Source organism: Anarrhichthys ocellatus, unplaced genomic scaffold (genome assembly GCF_004355925.1).
Source record: "Anarrhichthys ocellatus isolate YVR2014 unplaced genomic scaffold, GSC_Weel_1.0 scaffold28, whole genome shotgun sequence".
Classification (NCBI taxonomy): Eukaryota; Metazoa; Chordata; class Actinopteri; order Perciformes; family Anarhichadidae; genus Anarrhichthys; species Anarrhichthys ocellatus.
In genome coordinates, this window is record NW_022280058.1 from 3311842 (window position 1) to 3330982 (window position 19141).

Sequence of the window (19141 nt, forward strand, 5' to 3'; positions counted from 1 at the left end):
GAATCTGTGTTTTGATTAACAATTCATGGCCTCCTCAACGCATTTTAACCAGGCAATCAATATTCTCTCCTCTGATGAGGACGCGGGGGGGGGGAGGGGAGGGGAGAGGTTGTTGCTGGGATTAATTTACCAATACGAAATGTAAAATCAATGATAGGCACACAGAGATGAACACGCAGGAGTTTTTTATTACGGCTGCAGTGTGTCAGTAGTCGTTCTATTACTGTGATGGATGACAATGAAAGGGGTTCCATGGCTACATTAGATCATCTAACTAGGCAGCAACATCCGCAGACGTTAATTTAAACAGAGCTCTGATGCAATTAGCAAAGCCCCATTACTCTGCCTGTCCAGTGGAAAAACAACTGTGTCGGGGACAGACTTCAGGTTTAGCCAAATTACAGTTTCCTCTGAATTACACTAAAGTTAACTTTTGTGTTATTCTCCCTCCTGAAATGTTGTCCATACTTATTTGCTGACTCCTTCCTCTCTAATGGAATATACTGTAATGAACCATTACTCCCGGTATAATATGTTTAGCTCTTACACATTTGAGCATATTGGTGGTTTTAAGGGTCTTTTTAGTAGATCAGTCCATTTTAATGATATTAAAGTCGGTTTCAAGGTGTTGCAGGGTATTACTGCATATATCAAAAACAGTTGTATAAATGCTAAAAATATATTAATGTTTACTATCTATCGTTCTTCCCCCTATTCATTTGTCGGGAACCCGCTCATAAAAACATCACTCCATAAAGCAGCTAGTGGTCAGAAATGTGACAATGAACAACCCTTCAAAGCCTGATTGGGTTCTTAATGACTAATGAGATGAAATGTTGAAAATCTGCCATGTCTCTATTTTTATTTTCTTCCTATCTAGCAGTGTTTACCAATTAAACTATTCACGAGTCTATAAAGGCAGCCTCCCACACCATCTGCAATTAGGAATATTAATACCTGCATTAAAGTCCATATTTCAGAAGCTTCATTCTGATTCTGATTTCAATATACTGACATTTAGTCCACATGACCGTACACGATTGTATAACCCTGAATAATAATAATAAAACCAAGAATGCCTTCAAACTGAACCGACATGTTATTTAGCCTTCTATAGGATGAGCATGACTTTACAGGATGAGATGGAACAGTTTTCCACATATTCCAGGATGATTCTCCAAAATTCATAACAGTCCACTTGTAATGCTTTCATGAGCACCAGAAGGGTGTCGGATGTGATCATGAAATCTTTTTTGAGAGGTTCTCATGCACATTAGATTTAACAAAAGTCAGTGGAGATGAAGTCACCGTGGAGTTGCTCAAGGCTCACAGTACGCACATGTGCATTTCATGCTTCACCTCCCTCACACCTCGGTACAACATCGGCACGCTACAGTGGATAAGTGGGGAAAAAGTGCTGATTTGGTCCGACTGGGCGGTTTAATTTGTGATGAGCGTGGGAGAGTGGGACCTCACGCCGATGCCGTAGAGCCTTGTGGCCAGGTTGTGCTGCTGCACCGTCCCCCCCTAGCCAGCTGTAGATGCACCTGCTGAGTCAGCACCGGCTACCCAGTACACCACCTTGTTCTCACCAGTACTGCAGCTAAGAATGACCCTTTTTTATGACCAGAGAGGGATTTGAAAATGTCTCTTTTTCTTTGGGTGCTGTTGGTGAAATCATTCTTTAATGTAAACCCGTTGCACGCCAGTGATCCTTGCACTTAGTTTACTTTAAGATCAAAGAATAATTTGGTGTCCAATCTCTTTGAGTTCATGCGAGTTCTCACATTTTTACCAGTATGCAAATTCACGTTTTAATACATGAAGTATATTTCACTACCTCTAGTGCTGGGAGGCTGTTGTAGCATCTCAGATCATTTGTGGACCCTAAACAAATTGTAAAGCGTGAAACTGTTGTAAAACCATTTCTGGAGGGTAAGCACACAAGAGACTCAATTTCACAGTTTAGTGTTTTTATATCATAGCTGTTGCAAAGGATAGATGTGGTTACCTTCACTCATTAAAAAGGAGAGAATGACTTTCGAGAAAATAAACAGCTGGAGTCCTTTTACTCCAAATCTGCACAGATGCCTTTATTTTGTGACTCGAATCCAATAAACAAACATTACAGACACGTGACGATCGACACGCTGCAGTGAAAGCGTGACGCCAGTGATGTGGAGAATCAGTTGAATATCGCTTGTTGCTCTTTATTTTACATCACTTGAGATCAAACGGAGAATCCAGCAGACAGTGTAACGGTCCAGACAGCCGTAAATAAACTGTTCATTCATCCCCAACTGTGAGAACGCCGTCGGTGCAGAAATTACAGAGAAATCACGAAGAAAACGATTTAAAGTAGTAATTATCAACTTTTGGGGAATTTTAAGCATTGGTTTATATATTTTTTGTGATGTCAGGTGCCCGTATGAACCGTGAAACAGGTTTCGTTTGCTGTGATCATTCCTCTTGTCTATAAAGAGATCCCTTCCTAAAGCGATTTCAATGTAGCTGATTGGGGCAACACGGTCTTGTTTTTGTAAAAAGGTGGAATAAGTGAATCTTTCAAAGTTATAGTCTTTTTAGTCTTTGTGCCACTATCTCTCCACTGCAGCTCAGCAAGGAAACCGTGTCCAGGGAAACAGGAAGAGGGAGAATCACACTAAAAAGATTGTAAATGTGGAACACATCCCTGTGATTTGTCCAACTCAGACTGCTGAAGGCTAATATTAGTTTCAGTCTTCATTTTGTCCTCCATCTCCTCCATTGAAATTGCTTTAGTACGGGTTCTCTTTACAGCCAGGAGGAAAGACAGGAGAAATAAATACGGCAAGCGAAACCTGTCGGCTCGGAACAAGTCGGTGGTTAGAAGGCAGAGACCAACTGGTTTGCACTGATGTCAGTTGAACTTGAGTCTGTTGTATAACTGAAATGAAGGTTACCACGTGTGGTTTGTCTGTCACCGACTCTAAACTCGGCCTCAAAGACGCTTTGGAATATTTTGCACTTCCGGGAAGAGTTGTTTCACTTCTAAAGACGAGGAGCACGCGTCCTCTACTGTTACGACCAATTAGTAACCAGTGACGGTAAACATTTGCTCCGAGCGGTTTCCGCCACAAAAGTAACTCGTTGCTGTGTTGACTTGCTTTGTTTGTTGCCAGGTGTATTCCCCTGTGCATTTCTGAGAGTTTCAGCACTTTTCCAAATGAAAACAATGCTCTTTCATTAAGACGTGCTTTGGATTATTTTAATGCCAGGTATAAGGTTCAGCCTGTATGTTGAGGTGTTAGCCGAGTGTTGGAAGTAAAGCCTAAAAGTTGAATCTCTGTCAGATTTGCCTCTCCACGACTTAGGTTTCATTTTCCAGTGGACGTTGTGTGTGTGTGTGTGTGTGTGTGTGTGTGTGTGTGTGTGTGTGTGTCTCTGTGAGCACAGCACAGGTGATGTGGGTATTTCCGAGATGGGCTGAATGCTCGGTAATTATCCATTTGTTGTAAACACATCTCCTCTGCATAACAATTAAGTGTCATCGTCACTGTGTGCATCAGAGACAGATGGCACGGCCAACACAAGAGGGGAAAAGAGAAACTCAAGATGTGCCATCTCCATTGTTTCCAGCCCGTAGGGGCTGTGGCCTGATGTTCACGCCATTGTTAGCTGAGCGAGGTGAGTGACAAACTGTAATAATGCACATGGCACGAAACTCCTGGTGCCTATCCAGCCCACGCTTTGTGATTTTTGCGTCACATTTTGTGACAGAATTGGCCTTGTTCTCGTGAAACCGAAAGCCTTTATTAGCGGCCTCTGCAGAAATCATTACTGAATGGCGAGCCCTGCGTGCATAGCCAGAATTGGTTGACTCTAATGGCAAACAAGAGCCTTATCCCTGGATGAGGCCAGAGGCAGCACACTGCAGCCTGGAGGCCAGCGAGAGTGAATCCTGTTGCCAGGCAACAGTTTACAGATAGGCGGGGGGGCGGGGGGGGGGGGTCCTCCACGGCTGCCCACGCCCCTGCCTGTCCTTCGTCATTGTCGCGTCAGGATTAGATCTGCAACTTCCCTGGCCTTGAATTATTGATTAGATTTTCCCCGAGCATCAACATTTTTGCTGCGCTCGTCCTGCCTTAGCCGTCTTGGCATCAGCCGTCACTGGCCGCCAGTCTGCTACGTGATGAGGCTCAGGAGGAAAAAAAATAATAGACCCAACGCTTGCAGCAGTGCTGGAGTAAAATAAATAATTCCTCCCGATTTGAGCCATAAAAAACTGACATTTCTAATGCGGCAGTTTCTTTTCACTTCACAGGGACTCTTGAGGAGAGAGGACGAGGTCTCTGTGATGTTGTCTTTCCTAATTACTGCATGTATTTGGCTTTCAAAGGGAGGAAAAGCCACAAGGTGGCGGGCAGAGTTCTTCAGTCTCATCACTGAAATAGTTTCAGAGTTCCTTTTTTCTCATTTCGGGCTCTCTCTGCAGCCTTGTGTGTTCGGTTGTTGTTCTTGATTTGGGATGCCTGTCTGTGAAGGAGCCGTATTTGTTTCCTGAATGTCTAATCTGCCAAGTTCATGCCTTTGGCTACCCACTGAGAAGGGGCTCCTTGTTCTGTGTCTGCCTGGCAATCCCAGTGACTGCTGCTGTCCCCGGCCTCTTGTGCACATTACCATACAGCTGTCCCACAGGATGTAGTGAGACAGACACCCATGAGCTTCAGAGGAAAGCTGGGCACTCCCTCTCCTCTCCCAGATTCAGCAGCCGCAGCAGATGGGCTGTGGAGATTAAACCACACAGGCACATGGCGGCTATTGTGGCCTAGCCATTGTGAAATTCAACGGTCATCTATAGGGTCAAGGCTGAGTTGGTGTGGTGAGCCCCGCCTCCCATCCGTGAACTGTGCTAGTGAAGGGTTTTGCTAATGATAGCTTTGTGGCTTGTCAGGAATATGATCAATATACAGCGTGTTCAGGAGAAGCAGGAGTCAGAGTGCAGGTTACCAGCAGGGTGAAGTGATTAGCATCAGCAGCATTAAACGCATGTTCTTAAAGTCGTGTGATATTCTATATTCTCCTTCAACAAACACCATGAAAAGTCAAAAACTGACAAGTATCGCCTATGTATCAAAAGTTTATTTCTCATTCTTCTCTGGTTTTAATAAATGACCACCATTTTAGCTTCCATATACACCCATAATGAAATGAGGGGCAAAACTTCTAGACTTGTCAGTAAACACAGTTTTAAGTAGCTGCATCATTTTGACATTCTGACATTTGAAATCGTTCAAGTTGCATTTGACTTAAAGGTTATGAAAGATGGCTGATGGAAATTGAAAGTGATAATGCCCTGAAACAACCTTCCCTAGAGTTTTACTGAGGGTTCATGAATGGCCAGAGAAACCCAAAAACATTGTACTTTATCCATTTTAAATTTCATAAAATATAGATTACGTCTACTCTGAATAAATGAAATGAGTTGCATCAACACCCACTCAAATGTCTGCTCCAATAAAGAGCGCTGCGTGGATGGGGATGACGTTGGGATAACTGGCTGCTCTGCTGATTCACTTCACTCTACTTTCCTCTCTCGCTCTCTCTCTCTGAGCGCTATTGACCCTAAAGTTGTGTCCCACTATTTTTTGAAATGCAGGCTAACATCCCCTAAAGAAAGACAGTGTGGTGTCTTGGTGGAAAACATGAAAGCCTCCCATGCTGTTGCGGTTTGAAAGTATGACAGTGTGGGCTGAGGAAAGTCTATTTCTGGGAAGTTGTTCCAACCTCACTTCCAGTTTCCACTCTTGTGCTCATTTCATTGACTGGCCGGTTGGTTGGTTGGTTCTTTGTTGGTGAAGTTGGGGGAAAGTAAAGAAAAAGAAGTGACTGCATGACATGTCAACTCTCTCTCTCTCTCTCTCTCTCTCTCTCTCTCTCTCTCTCTCTCTCTCTCTCTCTCTCTCTCTCTCTCTCTCTCTCTCTCTCTCTCTCTCTCTATCGATATATAGAAAAGAAAAAAAAATTCTGATAACCATCTACCCAACACAAGCAGTTGATAGACTGAGTTATAACAGCTCAGAGTTTTAAAAAGAGGAAAACCCTCTGATTGTTGAGTTATGTTTGAACATGTTGAGTGACTACAGACATCTGTTGCTCTTTCATTCTCACGACGCTCTGTGTTGAGTTGTAACAATCCCAATGCGTGTATCAAAATGTGAAGGCCACTACTTCAAACGTGGTGCCTGCACCATTGAAACGGGACGGCTCGATGCTTCAATGCTTGCAGCAGCAGCGTATAAAGATGCCTGTTGGCTCGCCCGCAGGCTGGATGTCGCTCATCAAGAAGCTGAAGCGGGACAATTGACGGCGTGAACTAACAATGCACTTCCTGCCACAAGGTGAACATTTGCATGTTACAGCGTGTTATGGGTTGACCTCCATGTTAAACAGACAGATATCTTCAAGTTAATGCCACACCCCTGACCTCAAACTGAGTGATAGTTCTGAGTTATTTCAGTCAAGCCGTAGTCCTCTTTGAGGTTAGCGAGGGAAAATAACAGCCTTTTATTCTCCGTCTATTTATTTCTCTCAGAACAGACACGACAGCAATGGAGTGTGGAATCAAACTCCACATATTCCATTGTACTACTAAAATCTCTCTTTCTAGCTAGTAAAGACAAACACCAGAGCTATTTAAAAAAAACACAATGAAGCCAACAATCAACATTGTGACAGAATTTAGTGTGAAATACACAGAAAGTAACCTTTAATTAAATCGGGTCGTCTCATTGAAATGAAGCTCTTTTGAAAGAGACCTGAGTTGAGCAACGGGAAATGAAAAATAAACACAGCCAGACAAACAAAGGCAGCAGATGCATACAAAGAACACAGCCAGACATAATCACACACAGACAATCACTGGCATCGCTAACTGGATTCGAAGTTTAAAATCAGCCGGTGGGATGAGACAAATTCAGGTTTTAAAGTTGCTCCAGAAGAAGATATCGTCCATCTAATTTTTGGTTACATTAGTAAACATTCAGTTTTCCAGAACGTATCGTAACTTTGACTCTTTTGCATGTCAAACAATATCAATTATAATTAGATTTCAAACGGTAACACTTCCACGATGTCGTGAAAACCATTGCTCTGCCTACAAATTCTCTCGTATAGTATATCAATGTTATCTCATGCCAAAGACTTGCACTCTGCTGCTGGTGTATGACTGCGCGTTGTATTTTTCTGCTGTCAGAGCTCTTGGGGGAATTCTTGTATCCATTATGCATGACATAAAGCGCTGCACATGAGCAAACAAATCAACACGCACACACCAACTCGGAGATCCTAAAGGTGCTTTTTCCAAATGACCCAATATACTCTCCTCGCTGAATTCCTCCTCTGCAAGATATGAAGTAATGGAGTGGTGTCTTCTGTGTAGTTCGGTGTGTGGGAGTGCTCTCGGGGTATGTGTCAGACGCTGTATGAGTTGGAGGCAGGGAGGAGGAAAAGACTGCAGCAAAGTCTGAATCAAATCAGTGACACATAAATCCTGCTTTCAGTGTGTATGCCCCTTTTTTTTTTTTTTTAGGGTGAAGCCACCAGCAGAAACTCACTGAAACCCTGCTAAACATTCAACTTCATCAATTTATTGCAACAGAAGCAATGTCGATTCATCTGCTGATGTATTAGACAAGCTCTTGTAGCAAAAGTCTGACTTTTGAGGAGTTTTGAAGAACACAGATTATGCCATACTGTCCCATTTATTTTACATAAAAACTCATTTCCAGCTATTCAAGATTTCCTTTTGACAGCAGCTGGGGTTTTCCTCTGTCTCTCTGTCGCCCAGCATGGGATGTAACTCCTCAGAGCCCCCATGCTGCCGACCCTCACCGCCAGACAGATTTCAGTCTCATTCAATGGACATATGGCAGCCGCCTAACGTCAGCCATACCAAGTAGAACTGCAGGCCTAGTTAGTATATGTATTCTCTCTTCTTCTGTCATCTTCCCCTTTTTTTGAATTCAGTTTTTCTCTCACAGGCACAGTGCATGTTGATATTCATTTCTGTAGATATGCCAGAATTAGCCAGAAGACTCGTTTTTCATCTGTAGCCCCTGACCAGGTGTGAAGTTTGCAGCCTAAAATCAAGAAACAAGTTTAAAACATTCATCGTGGTGTAAGGCATATCAATCTCAGTAGAACACAGACGCAAGCAGCAGTAAAAACAGAGTAAATAACGGTTCAGCAAAGACAAGACAAACGAAAACAGAACTGCGTCACAAAGACAAACAGACGGAAGCAAAGACAGATATGGGTAACAGGACAGCAGTAGCACAAAGGTAAGTCAATCAACAAGGACAGTGTAGCAGCATACAAGTTATGTATCGACAAATGATGAAGGCATCCAAACTAGTGATGGGTTTTATTTGAGGTTATTTTAAGGGCTGTTCAGCAGATTTATTTTATGTAAGTCTATTGTTGAGCTTTCTTTCTTTCTTTCAAGAGTTGATATTTTTCCCCACAAAGCCTCATATTTGAATACTACTTCAGCAGTAGTATTCGCGTTCTCTTAAATACTACTCTACTGCAGTACTACCAAGTATTTGTATGTCTGCCGTGGGAGTGAAACAAACATGCTTGCAAGGCATCCCCGGTTCACTGCTCCACTTCCCTTCCTGAAATGAACCATTAATGCTCCTTGACCTCTCGTCAGTCCATACCAGCCTTTTGAATCATGGGAGACACATCTCGCTCCCCATCACCACTCAGTCTGCTCAGTGTTATCCCCTCTCTGTGTCCCAGCATGGTCCGGGTCCGTCAGAACAAAGAGATCCACTCTTTTCCTCCATATTGTACAAAAATTCCAACCTAGATTACTTTTCTTATTAAGTTGCTTTGCCTCAGCCAGAAAGGCTACTTGATCCTCAGGCCTAGCTGTACGGCAGATTAAACATGGTAAATATGATCCCCATGGCACAGCACACTTTATGAGCCCAATCATTGCATTAATTCTGCTCATCTTCTGGTGCATTCTTTCTCAACAAGCAATTTTCTCTTTGCCTCTGGCTGTTTTGTTAAGAAATAGCTCCACATCCTCTGTGTTCACAGTGCACACCGCTATTGAGTGTCTGTATTTCTACTGCGGACGGATTCAAGATGCATTTTATTGCCATTTTTGATCGTCTGTCCACCTATTCAGGCCATCGCCAGGGGACTGACGCTTTCCTTTTTAATCTCAGATTTTTAAATAACAAGTTTCGATTTTTTTTAATTGATAAGTGCTACAGATTTTACAGTCATGAAAGCTACATTTAATAGAAGTCATGAAACAAATTGATTCATTAAAACTGCATTTAAATTATGCAATTAAAAAAATCACTTAAGAGTTATTAATTTGCTCATTTAACAATAATTTGATCAACCAGTTAAATTATTCTATTTCCTGATTTTAAGCAAATCTATTTATTTTAAGACTGATTCTTTAAAGCAGCTATTATATATGTGTATGTGTATATGTGTATATATATGTGTATGTGTATATGTATATGTATGTATATGTATGTGTATGTGTGTATGTATATGTGTATGTGTGTATGTATATAGGTGTATATGTGTATGTATATAGGTATCTGTATGTATATAGGTATATGTATATAAGCTGACTGTGCACTACCTGCTCAGCCCAACATACACAGTACGTCACCAGCTGGTGAACATAGTGGAGCATTTATGATATTGTCGCTCCGTAACTGCTAGATATGTAAATAATCCCGTTCACCATATTAACCATAACAATAGCCTGTGGTTGGGTGGGAAGTTGTTTCGTTGAGTTTGTTTACTTGAGTAAAATCTGCTCACGTCCAAGAGACGGTCTTCATAAGAGTTGCATTGCTGTTACGTTGCGTCACTCATCTTTACCAACAAACGGCCAAATACAAAGATGTGTAAACTGCTGTCTCTTTGATCTTTCATTCGACATATAGCCGTTGTAAGAGTCTCATTTTGTGCCATCAGACATGGCGGTTGATGGTAGTCAAGTCGGGCACTTAAAAGGGTTGCCATCACCCACTCTGCTGGTGGTGCATCACAGATAACCATAATCCCAAACACTTTAGACAAGAGCCTTGGCTTTCAAAGCAGGGCCAGTAGACTCATACAAAACAAGATCAAATGTAACCTTCACTTTGTGGAAATTGCATTTCTGTGTCAACATGGAGTCACGTATTTCACTCTTATCACTTTTCACTCTTGTTGTTTTTAGCCACTATCCATTTCAGCCACTTCTCTACTTAACCTAGCTATCAAGAATAGGGCTCACAAAAAATAGCATTTTCGACTTTAAGCTGCACAAACTGCCTGCGTTCTTTCCACATTACCTGATTAGTGAGGCTCGCCTACTAGTAGGATCCACCGTAGTTTAATCTTCTTCCTCTGTCTTGAGTTTGGTCGTTCTACAAAAAAGTATCCCTCCGCTTATCGCAGCAGTGTGGGGAGCGCCACCCTGCATTCTTTGCTCTTTTTGTTCCTCACCAGTTTGTCATGGTGGGAAAGACACTACAGTCTGTCCTATGCTATAGTTTATGATCCCCCCTCCCCCCCCCCCCACAGTAGAACTTGTTGGTTTCTCAAGGAAACGTTTTTTTAGTAACATTGCTAAGACAGATACTCAAAACTCCCTTGCCTTTCTGCTTCTTCAGATTCTGGCAGAGGAGGCTCGATAAGAATGCATGTACGTTGAAAGTCAGGGGTTCTACAGTTCATCCTGACGGTGGCATGAAAGTCTTTACCAAAGTTGATGGCAATTCTTCCAACGTTATATGAAGCATTTTACCCAAAACCAGAAATGTCACAACCCCGTGGTGGATCATCAAAGTTATTAGCTACAATAATCTGACAAAGGTTAATGTCTGTACAAAATTGCACGGTGATGCATTAAGTAGTTATTGATATTTTACTGGACAAGTGAAGGATTTCCTGAGTGTTGGAGCTTGAAGAAAAGATCACCAACGTCATTAGGCGACATCTTTCTGGGATCATGAATGTCGGCACAACATTTCTTGACAATACATAAAATAATTGTGGAGATATTTCAGTCTGGAGCAACTTGGCAAATACTGATTAATATATTTGCTTGATTCCTTGCTTCCATCAGACTGTGGTAAATAGCTTCCTCTGATCTCTGATCCACTTAGATTAAGGTAAGAACCTCCGTTCAGAGGTTACTCAGGCATGTTTTCTTTTGAAATCCTGTATTTGGAACGGCAAATATGCAAATTGCGGCTTTGTTAGAGAGATAAAGGGTAGTATGGGGAAGATGGTGTTCCAGATGAGATCGGTATCAAAGAGGGGGATAAAAGGCAGCTTTATGTATGAGTTTATGTAACAGGTTCAGGTCAAGGCATGCGACCAAGTCAGCGTCAGAATGTCCCAACGCGGTTTCCCCAACACCGTCTCAAGCATATTTAGGGATCTACATACGACAGGCGACACCCAGCAGGCACAATTTAGCTCGCTCTGCTTCGTCTCGGATGCAGAGTGGTAATTCTGGATGATTAAAGAGGTTTATTCGTTTCTGTGTAAATGTTGATGCCAGCCCCAGCCAAGTTTCACCTGGCTCACCACACACATTTCCATAACCCTCTTTCATTTCTGAATGAGATATGACGGCTCAGGCTGCATCCAAATGCAAAAGCTAGATAGGCCTATTGCTGGAAAAGGATTAGACATGGAGGGAAATGTTTACACCTCCTATGGTTAAAAAAACCCAAACATTCCCTGTACAATTTGCCACTAGAGTGTTTAGTATGTGACCTGCTCCTGAGGTACTCATCATGTAGTATATTTGTTATTTGACTCGGAGAAAATCCAAGTTTCATTACTCTTCCTCTAAAGAGCCCAACACTGCTTTCAAACTTTGAAACAGTCCTGAGTAATTGTTGACTTTTGCTCATTTTAGAACTTCATACGTATCCGGAGGTCTTTGCTTGAAACTCTTAAATATATTTCACTGAACATTTTATTCACTCAAAACTCTACTGCTGCTCCTATCTTCACGGCACAAACGGAACCTTTTGTTCGCCTGTTCAGTATGGAGGACTCTGGCTTGCTTGTTTTTTCCCCACGAAGTTCCAGTTGTTGTTGTTTTTTAATGTTTCATTGATCTAAGGATGCTGGTGTCATTGATCAGGTGTTATTGTGCAGATTGTACAGTCCTCTGAGACTAGCTTTACAAAAATAAACTTGCCTTTGGACAAGGGAGGAAGGTGATGCAGTACAGAGGAGTCACTCGCTGAATAAAAGTTGCCCAAACATTTTTTTTTTTTTTCCGCCGTGTTGTAGGTCAAATGCAATGCGGGTCAGAATGGAGGCGGCAGTGGCTCTTGGAGAGGGTCACACTTTTCTCTTTGAAGCTTTTTCCTCACAACAGTTTCCAGCAAGCTGGTTCCACTGAGCACTGGACACGTTCCTGATGGCCCAAGGTCTTGGGTATGATGTTTGTGATTGGACAACATAACGATTGAGAGCATCGGTCAAGTCTTTAAAATGCAAGGAGACACACATTCAGCTATTGATTGCTTGGACTTCCAGTGCAACAAATTAAAAAATGCACAGCTTTTGAGGACAAATTACGGATGCAGTGTCCATCTTTATCCCCACCTTTATAATTCTTCCCAGCAGGACTACAAGGACAACTGGCATCCAGGTGTCCTTGTAGTCCCTCTGGGAAGAACTGCAGTCTGCCAGGATATATATATATATATATATATATATATATATATAATTAGGTGAGATTGTGCGTATTGTTGCAAAAAAAATTAACAACCTTTTTTTTATTTAAACATCAGTGGGACAGAAGTGTACTTTGAACACAAAACTTTACTGTTTTTTTTATTTTTTTAATCTTTTATTGCACACGATGGAGATAATATAATATTGCAATATTTTATCCCAAATACTAATATTGATGTTGCAATGATATTGTAGGTTTGACCATTGGTGCTTTTCACTAAATATAGAGATGTTTGATGAATAATCATCAGTATATTGTATATAATAAGTGGGCAAAGGCAACACTTATGCCATATTAAGGTATCCAAAATCTAAGTCCATATGTAGTCTCATATTACCATAGTGTCAACAAAATATAGATATATTGCCCAATCCTAGTTGCAACTATCTCAAATTTTGTATCGCCGCTGGTATGAATAGTTGAGCAGCCGTTTTGTAAAGGTCTTTACAGCGTGAACCATGACAGATTTTAGATGTTAGGCGGTTGAATTTTGGGTTTAGAAGCCAATCAGAATGCAGTATCTGCAGACCCATTTCTATTCTGCTCATCAACATTCATAACATTATAGATTTTGTTTTATGCTGCTGTTCTTTTAGAGATTTGTAGCATTATTTGGGTTTTCTGTGTTCATATTTCATCGTTTCTGTGTACATATTGAGTGTCGATATCATCTTCCCAAAGCACTCACAACAGAGTGTCTTATTCTCCACGGGGAAATCAGCTTCTCTGTCTCTTATTGCCTCAATGAGGGCTCTGTGGTTACTTTTGATAGCACACATTACTAAACAAGGAGACACGCAGTAGTTCTGCTGCAGATGTAGAGGTTTGCCTTCTTAGACGAGCTGTTCCGTAGCTTTCATGCTCCTTGAGTTGTACTTTGCAAATTATAAGTCACATGACTGACTATAGATGCAGTAAGACGGACTGTAACGGACTTCTATATCTAAGAAATTAAATTCATTTTCTACTTTGCATCATTATTGTGGTTTTCTGCCTTCTGCTGATTGTTAAAGCAGACATCATTGTGACGGGCCTTGTGCAGTTGTATTTTAACCAGTTTTATATTAGGACTTCTCCCGATGTTTTTTTTTTTAATCATAAAATGAGACGTCACCGCTCATTAACTGGCAGAAATTCCAATTTAGATTATGTTTATAGAGTGATATGCAACAAATATGACTCGGCATACATTTTCCCAGTATTTTACTGGGAGGTGGGGAACAACACTGGACACCGGCTCTTTGAACGTTAATGTTCTCTCCTTAGTGTTGCAGCTTTTGTTCTTTTGTCCTTTTCATTGCGGAGACAGTTGCCTATGAATCATTTTCTCTCCGCTTGTATACATTTTCAAATGCTGCGTCTGTTTGAAACTCCAATTTCTAAATAATTGCCATTAATTTGCAAATACCGACCTCTGTTTTTCATTTATTTCCAATGAACACCATCGATGTCACGAGGGAGATCCCAGTGGCTCTCGCTCTAATTTATTTTTTGACCTGACCCCTTCCAACTTGAATGTTTCGGTCGCGTGGGTGGCTGCAGGATATGATAATTCGGTGCCTTGCAGATGATGCTATTATTATCCTTCGCAGAATGCCATGATCCATGCTTTCCTTATTCATCAAACCTCCCCCACACGCACTGCATCTGTCCAGCCTGGAATGGGGCTCACACTTCACCATTTCAGGGAAAAATCCATTGAGAGGAGACCCCCTAGTCCTCGTTTGTTTTTTCCACAGAGAAGACAATCGCACAATGACACGGCGCCGTTTAGTGATGCATCACTGCCCAAGAAGTATTTGCCTCCTTCAAGTTCACCACCTCACATCAAACATTTGCTCAAGAAAAGCTCCTTTTTTTCCATGTAGTGAAGCTTTTTCCCACCAACATCTGTTGATTTGTATTCGTAGGCCGGTCACGTTCCTCCAATAGCACTAGACAGGTGTTAGACCTTTTATACCTCCTCCTAGACTTAAACGATTAATGGGTGACTCGACACATATTTAATGTGAAAATTAAGATCGATCAATTTAGGGCTGCAACTAACTTTTATTTTATCTGCTGAATATTTTACTGGTTAATAGATTAATCATTTGGTCTATGATGTAAAAAAAGAAAAACCCATTGTAACTTTTCACAGACCAAGTCTTTACATTTCAGAAGCTATAACCAGTGAGTTTTGGGCATTTTTACAATTAATTAATTAATGAATTTGTGCACATTAGTTCTCTGTTCATCGATTAATCGACTGATCATTTCATCTATAAATCAATTAATTATTTAAGCCTTGTGTCAAGTCAAAACATATTTAACACTTACGTGAGGATTTACTTGCTTTTAAAATGCCGTTGCATATTTGGATGGTAAGCAACATGAAAACATTTAGTCTTCTGCTAAATTGTGCTGGGTATTAATCATTCTTTTTACTATATGTGGTTAAAACAATCGGTTTGTGAAACAAAAAGTGATCGATAAATGAACTGAGGATCTGCAGGCTTGTACAGTTTCTGTTGAGTCAGTGTGCTGAAACCTTGGTATGGATGCTGTCTATTATTTGTGCACAGCCAAATGAGACAAGATTTGCATTTCCCCGCAAGCTATCTCCTGCACTGCGATGTGTATTATTTGTATACATCCTCTGCTGTTCAAATATTGCAGCAAAAGGAGCCAATGTCTGATGGAGCACTGGTACCTGGTTTGTTTGATTAAAAAAAAAAAAACAAGTCAAAAAAAACCGAGGTTGCTTTGAGAGCAAACAGTTTTTTGCAGCTTAACGACTGACGAGCAGGATTTTGGTTTTGATAAAGCAGAAGGTCAGTTTCAGGGGGGTAGGCCGGTTAATTCTTTACTAACGGGCAGAAGGAGAGCAACAAAGAGGGCCACGGCCTATTCAAAGGCCACAGTGCAACCGCTCTTGCATGCCAAGCATTCCAATGTGCTGTGTAAAGGTTGAACCGGCAGAGAGCAACGAGACGGCCTTTCTCATGAGGGCCACCTTAAACACACACACACACACACACAAAGCTCAACCAGCTTTGTCTGAGCACCGCAACGTCCACCGGTTTGAGTGCTTTTCTGTGTGTCTGTGCGCGTGTGTGTGTGTGTGTGTGTGTGTGTGTGTGTGTGTGTGTTGCTGTGGTGAGAGAGTGCGACTAAAATGCCAGAATCAGCCAAATCCTTTGGACACCTGTTGTGTCGTTCAACCTGACTTTATTCAGACTCACTGTACATGATTATCTTTTTATTTAATTTGGTAAATCGCTATGCAGAAAGCTATACGGTTAGCAGTGTCACGCCACATACATTTCCGAATACCCCCCCCCCCCCCGCCAGGTCATGCAATAATTACAGGTGTATGCTGGGAGTGTCTGAAAGGCTGCCAGATCTCAATGCCCCATCACCTGTGAATAGAGCCCTTCCCATGACCCCTTCATTGTGCCCCGTGTTTCCATGATCTAATGCTGATGTCTAGTGAGGTCAAGGGTAGCAAATCTTGAAGATGTATAGAAACTCATGGTGTGGTCCCAACTGGTATGAACTGGATATTATAAAACAGAGAACATGGAGTTATGGCGAACCCATGCTCAAAGTTTAGTTTAAACCGGATGCAAATTTCACTGTTACACTTGTCGACTGGTCAGTTTGATGCACAGTGTTTCAGTTTGTTCTCTTGCAGCACTGTGATGTCACTTATTAGTCTATTGTCCAAATGACTCAAACATCTGATATATTTATCTTGTATGGCTAAAGAAGATATATATATGTTAAGTAGCTGTGTTGTGTTTTAGGGGCTGTAATGCAGTCTTCAAGCCATCAGCAGTGCATATGTCTGTTAACTGGGCAGGTGCTGTCACGATACATACCTGCCATACTGAAATGCAAATATCGGCCTGCTTGTTCTATGTGTATGCAAATAAGCAGAGGGTGCAGACGTGGATTCATTCACACTGTTGCATGATGGATCATAATGGCCGAATGTTTGCTTCAGGAGCGCAGTATTTCAGTAAATGTATTTGTGACTTTCCACCACTGCGTGTGTGCTTTACATGGATGCAAATGTTATGTTTGCTGCAGAGCATTTTAGAAGTGGGTAAAAACGAAGGGAGAGTAGACTTGGGCGGGGTGAGCGGATGGATGAGGTGTTGCAACAAGTGGCGGTCCACATTTTACGCATTGAAAGACACGCGCATACACCCCACCCGGTCTCCGTGTGCCGCCTCCGTCTGCGCGCATATGTCCCCTGCTCGCGGAGTATGCGCTGCGCTCGGTGCTGAATGTCGGACTGCACCATTCCTGTCGTCTCCACTGGGGAGGCCGTAATCCGATTCCTGTTCGGAGGAGCCGTCGTGCAGCCTGTGAGGAGGAAGAGGGCACTGCTCTGCTGCTCTGACGCTGCCTCCACTCCACTCCTCCCACTTTCTGCCGAGTGTCACCCCTCTTTCTCTCTCATCTGTTCACTCCCTGCTCGGCGAGGCTGGTCGGCGGCGCACACGCCTCCGGGATCGTCGCATCGCATTGTTCACCCCACCGAAGGAGAGCTCCATTTAAATCGGCGTGACACGGCGGAGCTTCTTTTTTCTCCCTTCATGTTATTTTTTTTTTAATGCCTACACCCGGGGAATCTACCGCATGCACGCCAGTCCGGTGACGTGCCCGAGCATGTTCACATCAGAGACGGCGTCGGATTTACCTGAGAGTACGCTGCCCTCACACTGTCACAGCCTCCTCCCCACCGCGCGCACGGATCTGGACTCCACCGATTGTCACTGAAGAGGAGGAAAAAGGAAAAACACCGGATTACAAGGATGGGGTTCTACGGCACTTTAAAGATGATTTTCTACAAAGTGAGTAGGATTTCTGCTTGCATATAATCGCCCGTGTCACCTCCAACACGTAACCCCCCCTACCCCTCCACCCCTGTCTCTCGTTATTTAGGGTTTGACTCGCTCTGTCGCCCTCATTATCTCTGACGCGCCTCTCGCGGCAGATCGTACGGCCACTGCGGATGATGAACAGCAGCGTAGCAGACCCCCAGAGACTCCGCTTTAATTGCCCGGGCCTATATATATATTTATTTATATGTGTGTGTAACGTTAGCGCTGCGTTACATGTTGGGATTGCACAACGCGCTTTGGCACCATTTCCTTCACAGTAACTTCAGCCGTGTGAATAAACGCCACCGCACTGATTCAGTGCTCATCGTTGCATTTCTAAATAGGTTACCGCTGTGGCACTTTTATGGATTGCTGGATTAAAATATGTTCGTATTTCCGCTCCATACTCTCTCTTGATTTCCCGGTTCTGGCGGGTATAAAATCAAATGTTTCCTCTCATTTGGCTCGATGCTCCCTGCACCTGTACTGTGGTCCTCCCCTCTACATGATCGAGTAGATGCTTTAGTTACAACACATATACGACATACAGATGGCTGATATCACCTCCTATGTTTTTAAAACGTGCAGATGTCCACTTTTTGTAATTAACTCTCGGTTCCAGGAACAAGAACAGCCTGCTTCTCCCCAGTGTGAATGGTTATTATGAGTCCACATTATGCAGCAGTGGTTATCTTGCAGAGAGACTGCTTGAGATGCGTGCATGCGATCGGTCTGCTGTTGCCTCTTGGAGCAGCCTATTCCTTGACATTGTGCACTCGCCTCTGGCTCCAGCCACAGAGAATGGGTCACTGTGTCAGGCTGCGTGAGGTAGAGCATATCCTCACGGATGTTGGGTGTATTATGCTGGATGGCAGCCATGAGACGATGCTCCCTTAGTTGGAAATGGAGAGTGCAAGCATGAATATGAAAGAGAATCCATTACGCTGTGTGTGTGTGTGTGTGTGTGAGATGTAAACACATTTGTTAATCATTAAAAATCCGACTCTCCTGTGGTGGGGGATTTATTTGTGTGTGTAGCTGTGTGCACTTTGGCTGTGTAGTGTTGAAGCCTTTACTCAATTAATTTTAATAGTGAAGTGAAATTGTCACTCTGAATCAACGGGCATCAGTTTATTCAATTGAACGGTGACCCTTTAGTATTCTCCATCCATTTTGTGGATGTGCTCATTCTACGATATCAGGATTTTTGGAGTCAGCCTCTAGAGCTCAAATGTGTTCTTGCTGCTCTTTGATGGCTCTGAAGGGAAACTGAAACGCCAAGACTGATTCATTGAAGACCTATTCAAAACCCATTTTGTGGTTCAATTGGTCCTCATCAGTTCATCAACCTCATCAAGTTGCCAATTGTGTCCAAAATGGCCAGATCTCGGATGTATTGTGATGCTGATCGACATGATGGAACGGTTTCATGGCTGCGTTGAAACGGTGTTTGAAAAACGAGAAAAGATTCTTCAAGTGACTGATGCTGCAGGAT

The 19141-nt window shown here is 42.5% G+C and overlaps 1 protein-coding gene across 4 annotated transcripts in view; it reads left to right on the forward strand.

The window, feature by feature from the left end:
* fbxw7 (F-box and WD repeat domain containing 7) overlaps positions 1-19141 on the forward strand; it is a 66396-nt gene that overhangs the window by 25215 nt on the left and 22040 nt on the right. Inside the window, exon 1 of one of the 4 annotated variants that reach the window (XM_031863267.1) lies at positions 12805-17616. The exons of the other annotated variants lie outside the window; for them this stretch is intronic. Coding sequence (XP_031719127.1) covers positions 17578-17616 — 39 coding nt within the window. The 5' untranslated portion in view covers positions 12805-17577. Of the gene's footprint in view, positions 1-12804; positions 17617-19141 lie in introns of those variants that run through there. 4 annotated transcript variants of the gene reach the window in all.